This window comes from Pyxicephalus adspersus, chromosome 3 (assembly GCF_032062135.1).
Source record: "Pyxicephalus adspersus chromosome 3, UCB_Pads_2.0, whole genome shotgun sequence".
Classification (NCBI taxonomy): Eukaryota; Metazoa; Chordata; class Amphibia; order Anura; family Pyxicephalidae; genus Pyxicephalus; species Pyxicephalus adspersus.
Window position 1 is genome coordinate 9,201,757 of NC_092860.1, and position 11,563 is coordinate 9,213,319.

At 41.8% G+C, this 11,563-nt stretch overlaps 1 protein-coding gene across 5 annotated transcripts in view; it reads right to left on the bottom strand.

Moving 5' to 3' along the window:
• BAIAP2 (BAR/IMD domain containing adaptor protein 2) overlaps nt 1-11,563 on the bottom strand; it is a 99,979-nt gene that overhangs the window by 41,077 nt on the left and 47,339 nt on the right. For all 5 annotated transcript variants that reach the window (XM_072403510.1, XM_072403512.1, XM_072403508.1 and 2 more), the window contains exons 4-6: nt 6,238-6,299; nt 2,833-2,904; nt 1,086-1,223 (exon numbers count right to left, since the gene is read on the bottom strand). In XM_072403510.1, the coding sequence (XP_072259611.1) occupies nt 1,086-1,223; nt 2,833-2,904; nt 6,238-6,299 (272 nt within the window). The remainder of the gene's footprint in view (nt 1-1,085; nt 1,224-2,832; nt 2,905-6,237; nt 6,300-11,563) is intronic.

An 11,563-nucleotide genomic window follows, 5' to 3' on the forward strand; every position in this document is an offset into this window, starting at 1 on the left:
GTAGTTTGCAAGGCTGAGCCAGGCCTAAAGTGAAATTCATTTCAGAGAAGGCACACAGAGGATAATGGACTCAGGTATTGGCACTTCTAAACTTTTGAGTAGATGGAAAATACCCAACATGTTTGCTTTACATTCACGTCTTCCTTTCCTTCTCCGTTATGAACCAATAGAGGGAAATATCTGCAGCCCTATTTCCCAGCCATTCTCTGGCTCAGAACAAAATATGCAGCCGCTAAAACTCCTGACTTGCAGACATCTCCCAGCTTATTAAATCTTTGGTTCACTGGACCAATTCTCTGAACTTCTCCTTAAACACTTTGGAATGGCAGTGCAAGCAATTTATACCCCCAACAAGTTCTCTCTTTAAAGCAAACCAGTCATAAGGAAAATATGTAGGCTGCCATTGCTGTGTCTTCCTGGAAATGCTAGCTCCCTGGCTGTTATCTTGATGAAATGGTTACAGAAGTTCAAGTCCCTGAACCAACATAGAGATGAGGAAATCCAACTATGGGGTCAGCAACTTTAATTATCACAGCACGGCAATTGGAGTTTGTAAAAAGGCGATGCAAGTTATTTCCCCTTCCCCACGTCGCCTTTAAGAGACGCAGAAGCGTTAAGGAGCTTTATAAATACAGCATGGCGGCTTCGAACTGTCGGAAGGCAGCTTGCAAAAACCTCACCCAAAATGTGCATTTCTGTTCTGGGTTGATATCAACATTGACCAACATCAGTAACCAAACATTGACCAAACAACAGTAAAAGGATTTCCACAGATCTATGCAATTGCTAAAATGATAAAACAGCTGAATGTTGCCCTTTTTTTTTTTTTGTTTGCTCTCTTTGACTGATACCTCATGTGGGGCCATTCAATAAGAGATTACCAATTAACTTCATTCACTTGTCATTTTCAGCTACTAAGCTTTGTAAACAGCCAGCTTTTTTACAAAAAAGTATCCAAGAAGTAACTGGAAAACATGAATAATGTATCTAAAGCTCCACCTGCTGACTGATATGGAGAATATAAATATTGTCATTTAAGTCACCGGAATGTTTTTGCATAGTGTATTAAGTTACAACAAGCTCACCTGCATCTCTTTGTCAGAATATTTTTGGGGGTTTTTGCTGCCTTGGCTCTTTTTGCGCAGTTTTCTTAGCTCCAGCTGACACTTCTCCAAGGCGTCCCCTTTGTTTTTTTGCTCCAGCTGATATTTCTTTAAAGCCGCCTGAAACAAAAAAATGGAGAAAGTTAGGGAGGAAAGACTGGGTGTACCAAGATGGTGCCAGGCTGTAGAGAGAAAGAGTGGCTGATCCAAGATGGTACCAGGCCACAGGGAGGAGGTGAAGTGAACCAATATGGTGCCAGGTTATGGAGAGGAAGGGCAGGTGTACCAAGGTGGAGTTAGACTACATAGAAGAGATGAAGTGAACCAAGATGGTGCCAGGTTATGGAGAGGAAGGGAAGGTGAACTGAGATGGTTTTAGAGTACAGGGAGGAGATAAAGTGAACCAAGATGGTGTCAGGTTGTGGAGGAGGAAGGGCAGGTGTAGCAAGATGGTGTTAAGACTACAGGGAGCATGGAAAGTTTACTAAATAATGTCTGGCTGTGAAGAGGGAGGGGGTGCGCCAAGAAGGTTCTATGCTGTGGAGAGGAAGGGTGGTGTACTAAAATAGTTGTTTGCACTAAAACAAACCTGATTTGTAGTATACACAAATAGGCTGGTAATAAGCTGACGCAGGCATATTCTATAATGAGTCAGATACCCAGATCATGGTAAAGCTCAGAGGTATCCAAGGACAGTCCGTGATCTACACACAATTTTTAGCTATTCTCCAAGAGACCGAATAATTTGGTCAGGTAAGGTTTACAAAGAAGCAAGATGTCTTGGCCTGCGTGTAACCCTCGGGGACTGGAGTAACACACCCCTGGTATAGATAAGATTTGGTCCCATTTAGGTGGACTTGGTAAGCTGAGTTGTAAGATGTTTCAACAACCATCCAAGAAGCTTCCTCAAGATGCCTGGATGAGAGGTAAAAGCCAAAAACAAGCCCATCTGAAAGTTAACAAATACTACTTGGATGCCATGATGCTGAAATTTCAATTTAAATGTCTTATTGCTGGTGCAGGCGGGCTTTATACCTGGCTTCTCTGTAACCTGAGTTTATGGGAATGTATTCTGCTTTAAATAGTTTTTGCTTTTCTATTAAGGTTTCAAGCAATGCAAAACTTGCTTGAAGCCAGTCAAACGAACCTGTCCCATTCTAAATGACATTGCACCTGTGAATCCCCCCTTATGACCTAGTAATAGTTAAAAGGTTTCATTGTCTAGTTGGTATAATATGGGCTCTAACTCTGGTGCCCCCTGTGATGCCTACATAAGGGCTGTCTCTTGCCAAGTCCATCTAGAGGATCTCAGATTCAGATTTACATCCCACAGCAGGTTCTTGAAAACTCCAAAAAGAGATAGCACCTGTAGAATGACCGACTCTGGCAATGGCCCTGGCCAACCTTAAGCATCTCCAGTCTCAGAAGAAAATAATCTATGGGTTTGAACTGCAAAGGCTCAGCCAGAACAGGAACCTTGTGTGCAGAAGCAGGGGGCCACAACTGGCCTCCAGGTAAATTTTGTAGGAGGGTGCATAAAGAATAACAGCAAAAAAAAAAAAAACAAGATCGAGGTGGAGAACTAATTTTCTAACTTCTGGTCATTTGGGGGGAAAGCAATGGCTGAGGAACATGAGGAATCTGAACATTTGAGACTCTAAACAATATAATAACCCACTTAAACCGTTCCCACCGGACTCTATACATAAATAAATGAAAAAAATCTTACATTCAGGTACCGTGCATCCAGTTCCACCTTCTGTTCCAGCTGAGTCAGCAGTTCATTGTGAAAAGATTTCAGCTGGAAAGATAGAATAATCTATTAATCTGCATACTCTGCTAAAAGAAAAAGACAACCTGTGCTCTCTGAGGTGCTGAGCACTATGTTGGTGCTATATAAATAATGAGGACTATAATAAAAAAAAACAAAAAAAAAAAAAAAACAAACATACAAAGACAGGGCAGTATAAAAGGCAAACACAAAATGTAATTGGATGTAAAGCATCCTCTATTTGTAGTTCTTTTTCCTAAGTATTGAAGCCAACATTTATTTCTGCATAGTCTGACCTTGGTGGCAAAGAGAGACTCCATATTGAAAAAAAAGGGGGGCAACAATCCGCCCCAGTCTCCAAACTGGGGTTCTGTGTTGTCACCCCATCACAAGCTCACCCAATGCAGGCTACAGGTATCTGTGCTGACACGCAATAAGAAGGCATTCAGTATTCTCCCAATTTTTTAAGCTGGGTGGGAAAAAGCCGTAGGCGGGTGGTGACCCCTGTATTGTGATCAGACTTTTCAGTAACAACGTAAAAACTGTTTTGTACAATGTGTTTTCTTTTCACTAGACAGTCCATTTCCTAACCTTTGAGCACATAAAACAGTTAAACTACCCATAGAAAACAATACAAAAGAAACTTGTGGGGAAAAACAGACCAAGTGTGGAAATAAACATTATATATTAATGTCTTCCTCTTTTCAGGTATATTTCATACCATGGCTGTAAATAAGTCTTTAGAAGACCGGAGTTCTGGACTATAATTGCCACCTCCTGACTGCAAGTGGTATATATCAGATGTTTAGATACATCATTTGCCATATCGCCAACAGAAAAAGAAAATTCTTCACTTCTAGTTTTATTAAGGTGCTGAAGGATGTTCACCATAGATGTCTGCACGTATGGATGTCTTGGCTTCAACTTTTGCATGACATCAGCAGCGAGCGTGCCAGCCCCAGACACATAGCTTGCCGGCTCCTGGCCGCGGAGTCCAGGACAGGAATAAGATGTGCTGACAGGTTTGCCCGGAAGGATGAAGCTGAAGTGTGACTGAGCGGTGCGAGGAACAGATGGCAGCACATATGGAGAAGGAGCAGACACACAGATAGGCAGGTGGGAAGCGAGGGAGGGCGGGCAGAGCAGTGAATACAGAACTGACAAGATTCATCGAGTGGCCATGAAAACAGCCATCGAAAATCCACAAAGCACCATGCACATCAGGGGAAACACATCAGCATTTTTTTCCGGCAAGAAAGAGAACAGGTTTTATCCTTTTTCTGTACTCGAGAGAGTTTTGCTGGCCAACAATTCATTAATTCACATCTGCATGTGCTGCGGCTTAAAAATAAAATTAGTTTGGTATGCGAGTCTGTGGACAGTCCATACAGGCTCATTAGAAATGCTTTCTGGCTGGGGCCCCATAGCTACCAGCTCATTGGGGTAAGGAGGGTTAACATTGCATCTTAATGGCATCCCAAATGCACCCCCTGAAATGACGAACACTGTGCTTTCTAAAGAGTGGCATGCATGGATTTTCTGTGCATTAGGAATGTGACTGACGGGCTGCCCTAATGCATGACATGTCAACGTGAAGGTTTTTCAAAACATTACATATCCTAGCAGGAACAGGCCTTTAATATTGTGGTACAGCTGACTTCACAGTTTCTCTCCCACACGGGACATACTATTTCAGTGACCGTACCACCACCAGTCAAGGCTTACCTTCACCTCCAAGATGTTAGATGTGGCTCTGGAAAAGGCCAGACTCCTTTTTACCCCCAAAAACCATTGAAACTCCAAGGGTAACACCTAGCAGCCCCTACTATTATTATTACTACACTGAATTTATATAGTGCCAACATGCAGCACCATACAAAATAGTCGCGTCACTAGCTGTCCCTAGGACTAATGTCCTTACCATAGTCATATGTGTTAAATACAGTCTAAGGTCAATGTTGGAAATGAAGCCAATAAACCTAAATGCATGTTTTTTGGGAATGTTTGTACTAAAAATATTTATTTGTACAGCTCATCACATATTGGCAAAAATGCAAAAAATGAAAAGCCATAGTGTCACTTCACATTGGTGGTCCGCATTAGAGACAAGAAGAGGGGCTCCCTACATTGGTGATCAGTATAAGAATCCCTATTCCACCCCCCCATGACTATACTGAAGATATGCTGGCCAACGGAAGGAACATTTGTATGTACACTAATTAACACTAATTAGGAGCTAAATATTATTTCACTTACATAAACATGGAAACATAAGGTTTGTTTTGTTAAAGTAAAAAAAACTCACAAAAAACGTTTTGCTTTGCAAAGCCCAAAACAAACAGGATTTAGGTTTTTGTGTAGGTTCCCCACCTGCCCCCAATTGTTCCATTTTTATTTTGTTTCCTGCACTGTAAATTACCTGTAGACTCTTTAGCGTTCCATTCATAAAGCTTTAAATACAACAACCTTTATATTTGCCACGTGACTAATTTTCACATCTCATTGAATTTACCCAGAAAGTAACTGAAAATAAAGAAGTATTCTCCTTTATTTTTAGCTTTGTATTATTTTCGTGAATTGAACCTCAATTTGCATGAACTTCCTCTGGCACCAACTGCTGAACTTTACAGTTTTAATGTGCTGCTGCGCTTTGAGTTGGGGTAGCTGCTTGGAAAAGTGCAGGAAAAAGGGACGCCGATGCTAAATTGAGTTCGGTCACTCTATGAAAGGAAGAGTCTTGTGGATGCATCTTACAAAAAGGATCAACAGGTGAAACAAAGAAAAAAAAACATTTTGTAAATGTGCAACAATATATTTCAGTGTTCTCCCCAGCCCCTTTTAGCTGGGTGCACCACTCGGCACTTTTCAGTAACCACCCGGCTGTTTTTGAGCGGTTATGGAAAATTGTGAGCACAATACAGGAGCTCCCACCAGCCTACAGCTTCTTTCCACCCAGCTTTAAAAAATTTCTGTATTGTATTAGATGTTAGGTAGATGAAAGCATTACTAAAGGACTTCCAATATGGAAAAAGACTCTGCAGCAAACCATTGTAAACAAATACTGTTTCATTTCTTGTTACACCTTTGTGTTGCAGATTTGCTACAGACGCTTCTTGTCTACATGCACTCTATGATGGCTGCGTGTCATTCCTTCGGATGGGTTTCTCTAAGACAACAGTGAATCATAACTGTGTAAAGTACATTGAAAAGGTCATTTGTAGTCTTCATTGGTGCCCGTGTGTCAGGGTGGCCATGCAAGTGCACAACTGGTAGCAAGGAACAAGGGGTTGTCACCCCATATTAAAAGGTCAAATCTCCTTTGAATAATAAAGAATAAAATAGTAAAAAAAAAAGGTCACTTACCATTTCCTCCAGCTGGTTCTGGATTTGCCGATGAACTTCTGCCATCTGAAACAGGACGTCCCCTGAGGAGTGTAACAGCCAACCAAAAGTGATGGGAAAAGAAAAAGAAAAGAAATGCACATTAGAGGGTGTTCAGAACCTGCAGGCAATTCTCATGCAGCAGAGAGGAATATGAAATCTAAGTAGAGTAAACTGCAGGGAGATGGTGGGGATGAGGGGTCAGGCCTCGGTTAATCCTGGGCTGGAGTAGGGAGATAATATCTGGCTTATTTTGCACCGCAAAGGACTAGCAGTTGCCCACAGCAGCCAGCCAATTAAAATCCATTTAGCCGTACGACTTTGTTCATTGCTGTGGGCTGCTGCGGATTTTTGCGCTGCTGTTTGCAATAAGCCGGGTTATCTTCTGATGTGGTTTTTAGGTAGAATGAGAAGTGTACTGACGTACTTCTAAGCAAGATGCTACATTTTAAGGCATGCAGATGAGGAGCAGGGACAGGCGATACCTACATGCTGCCTCTTCTGAACGGGCAATGCGATAAAGAGGGAACAAAAGACCAAGGTGAACATCAAAGACTTTTTTTTCCATCCATGTCCTGTTCCATACGGAACTGAGAGCTCCATGTGATTTAACAGAACAGTGCAGAGCCTTAAACGAACGCCTACACAAGGATAGATCTAACCCAATCAGGTGCACAAGTATACAGAAAGGGCAGCACCAAAAGTAGGTCCAATGGTAAGCTACCAATGCATTTCTGGGGTTACCAAATTCCCCTTATTCAGGACCAACAAGCATAAAAACACAAAATTACTGAACGTTCCCCTCTCATGTTGGCTTGGTAATTGAGATTTAATATTGGCTAGTCCTAAGGGGAAATTTGGTAACTCCAAACCCATCGGTTGTTAAGGACTTGTTTTGGCACTCCACGTTCCTGTACAGCCCAAGTTTTTATCCAAGACCCTCCAGAGCATTTTTGTGGTTTAGGAGAGGTCTGTGCATTATTTTCTATATTTGAGTAATCAAATTGCAAGATTGTGAAAAACTAAAACCCAGTCCCATCGTTGACCTCATTACACACCATAGAGAGGAGCTCCCACCCAAGAGACTGAGGTAGTTTGTGCCACCAAAAAAACTGTATTAAAAAAATCAAACTGCTGGCACATCCACGAAAATTGACACCGTGAAGCTTAACCAAAAAACCTACATGATAGACTAAAGAGGATATAAAAATGTTCCAAATCAAATGGTCAAAAACTCAACAGCAGCTTATCATACACAAAGATACTAAGGAGCTTGTGTGGTCTTGCAGTAATTTAGTTTCCTGTTTCAGGTGGAATGGTAAGGGATTCAAACCCCTGTAAGGTTATCTTTGCTGCCTTGCCCCTGTTTAGGAGATTCACGCTCTCCATTTGTCCTGGTGGGCATTACCATTGAGACAAAATATTATAAATCATGACACAAACTAGAATAATGGGGAAATCTGTCAAATTAAAATAATCTAAGATGGTATTTTGAATACTTTCTTACTTTCTGTTGTGGCTAAATAATAGAAAGTGAAGAAGATCTCCTCAATAGGAGCATAAAGGATCCTTAGGGCAGGGTCCTCGCCTCCTCCCGTGTCATTGTTTGAATCTGTCTGTCATTTGCAACCCCTATTTATTGTACAGCGCTGCTTAATATGATGGTGCTATATAAATAGAATTTATTAATAATAATAGCGCTTGACAGGCTTTACAATGGAGACATAGATTGGCGTACCAAACCAAAATCTAAGAATCCAAAATTTAAGGTTTTCTTTAAAATAAACAGATAAGTTCCACATATGTGTCCAATGTAATAGGGTCAAAAAGCGCCCCTTTCATTATGGCTTGGAATATATTGCAGATATAGGTAAAGTGGAGTGTACTTGCTCTACAGCAGATGGTTCTGTCAGTCTAGTTGTTGACGAATCCTAAAAATGGCACGGCCAGGAAAAAAAAAAAAAATCACCACTCGGATGTAAGCAAAAAGGTTGGGTTGTTTAAGTGGGTCAGGTCTAGATTCAGCAATGTTATATGTCCAAAAATGAGGTCAGCCGACTCCCTGAATATACAGAAAGATCAGGTTTTTCCCTCAACTTTATTCTTCCACAATGGCATGGAATATTCCAGGATGACAATGACAGGATTCATTGAGCTCAGATTGCGACAGAGTGCTTCAGGGAACATCATTGTCATACATGGATTGGCCACCACAATCCACGTCCAGACCTGAACCCAAAAAAAAATCTGTGGCAAAAGCTGGAGAAGAATTTACGCTCCGACTATCGCATCATCAATACAAGATCGTGGGGGAAAATTAATGCAACTCTGAATGGAAATAAATTTTGCAATTTGCATAAGCTTACCAAAAGGATAGCGCGAGGAATGTGTGCCGTGCTAATAGATAGGTGGTCCAATTAAACATTACAGTGCGTGAAGGTTTTTTAATTTACAGATTTCGTTGATTTTGCTCTTTGCAGTAATTATGTGTATGTGGATATTTCAGCCTGACACAGTCAACCCATATATCAGTTTTGTGTGTAATAAACTATAGCCAGTGACAGATGATCCCTCCACTGCAGCCTGACCCTCAGAGATAACCTGAAATGTCTTCATCTGACTCAAAGTGGTAAGCTTGACCTCATTATTGCTCTGTGCGCATCAAATCCTCATGTCAATCCTACAAAGTTCCTCAACAATAACCCCGCAGCATTTACAGCACCAACTTTTCCATTCCAGGACATTAACCCTTCCGTAGAGGTTGCTTGAACCATATGGAACATAAATTGAGATACGGAGGCTACAAAACAAAGATAATACAGGGAGCAGAGGATGCGTCTATGCTCTATAACTAGGTAAAATAAAAAAATGTCTCCCATTCCAGTAACAATTAACTTCTGGTACCCTTTTAAGGTCTTTAAATAGAAGTTCCTGTTCTATAGAAGAGGAAGTGGTAAAGTTGTGTGCCAGCTCTGAGATGACGGTTTGGTTCCGCACATGTTGTCCGGCATCGCGTATAAATGTAGCTTCACCTTTCCAACTATCGGCTTTTCACAATTCAGAGAGCAATGCCTGGTGGTCAGGTTTTATTTTGTTGCACCGTGTATAATAACAACAACAGCGTACAGTGGTCTATAAGCCAATCGTCCTACTTGTTTTAATTGGTTGTCACTGCATTCCGTAACCTTCACACGTTCCCACCTTTATAAATTTGCAATGACCCCCTTTTCTCGCAGTCTGCAGCGAGACTACACCCTCCACACCTCATCTTCACCCCCATTAAAAATTGTTCTAACATTTCGCATCCTGGCCTGCTGCAAAAAAACAAACAATACGTTGCAGCGAGTCCCCGAGGAGCGGAGACATCTCACTTGTGTCACCATGTATAATTCCTCCTAATGCAGCAATCCTGCGGGGAACGCAGCTATTCGGAGCATCGCATTAGCAGGAAGCTGGCAGAGCAGTACGGTGTAAATTGAATATTCATCGGTGTGTGGCTAAATCCTCGGCTGATGAAAAGGTCCTAATTCCCAGGGCAGGTTGCACCTGCTCAGCGGGAGGAAAAAAAGTCAGGAATCTCACATACCGGCCTATTGTGCGAGTTCCCAGCTGAGAAGATTAATAACTTCATGGTAAAAGGGCAATGGCAAATATGCAGCAAACCGAGATTGAAGTATGCCATAGTCAATGTTTTACTCATTTCGGGAGTCCACGTAAAAGCCAACATAGGAATCTAAACCAGTGTTCTCCCCAGACCCTTTTGACTGGGTGCACCACCCAGCACTTTTCAGTAACCACCTGGATGTTGTTGGGTGGTTACTAAAAAGTTGGGTCACAATACAAGGACTGCCACCCGCTTACAGCTTCTTCTCATCTAACTTAAAAAAATATCTGGGGTAGAATACTGCAAAACTATGGTTTTAAAATATCTTTATTGATAAAAATCACCTTGAGTAGACAGTATTCTCCACAGAAGTTTATTTTTTAGCTGGGTAGGAAGAATCTGTAGGTGGGTGGTAAAAAGGAGACAGGACAACACGTGAGGTTTAGTCGTTGCCATCCAGGTAACCGCTTGCTATAGGTAACCCATATTACCTTGCTAGCAGCCTCAATACTTTGTTCCAACTTTTGTTTTTTTACACCTTTTTAGTATGTACCATTTGTCCAGTGCAAATGGTATTCCACTAACCCGACTCTCTCCTCTACAATCTATTACGAATGCTGCAGCCCGATTCATCCATCCTTCCCACCGCCCAACTTCTGCTGCATCTCTTTGCAGTTCTCTTCATTGGCTTCCATTTCACCTTAGAATCAAATTGAAGCTCCTGTGCTTTGCCTTCAAATCCCTCCACAGTTCTTGTCCCACTTACCTTTCTGACCTGGTATAAAAATACTCTCCTAGCCACTCTCTCCGCTCCTCCGATGACCTACTAATGACTTCCTCACTCATAACCTCATCCAAAACTTTTCTAGAGCCGCCCTAACTCTCTGGAATGGTCTTCCTCGTCCTATTCAGCTTGCTCCTACTTTCTGCTCATTTAAAAGAGCTCTTGAAACCCATATTTTCATACTCACCTACCCGTCTTCTTCGGTCTCCTGAACCCTCATTACTTCCCACCAATTCATATCTCCCCCCTTATTGTGGGATACTTCCCCCACCTCCTAGAGTGTAAGCTCTTCGGGGGCAGGGTCCTCTCCTCCTCCTGTGTCACTGTCTGTATTCGTCTGTCATTTGCAACATCTATTTAATGTACAGCACTACGTAATATGTTGGCGCTATATAAATCCTGCCTAAAAATAAACAGTAGGCTCCTGCAAGCAAGCATAGCCACCTCTAAGAAGACAAATTTTTATTGGGAAATAAAAGGCACAGCCTACAAACAAAAGCAACCTCTGACAACGATTTCCAAGTCTGGTACAGGACACCCTTGTACTGTAGGTTCACCTCTGTTTGATAACACAAGATTAGAGTCTTATATTAAATTGGTGGATTTTTTTGCCACATTAGCAATGTCCATTAGCAGAAACACTGCATGACTGTCCCAAAGTGTTGTCCCTCCTCTTGCTGTGCTCATACTTTGAGTTGTGCATCAATCAGTGGCATGTTTGGGTGCCATGGACCACTATAGCTCATTAACAAGGAAAGGGAGGAGGGAAGACCCCACCAAAGATTGTTTTGATGGACTTGCATAAAAGAGCCCATAAGAGTTTCACTTTAGCTCCTTGTGTCACTAGAAAATCAAAAATTTACTCTCCCCTAGAAATTAGGTCAGCGATTTCTGATTAATCCCATCAGTCACGGTCTCCC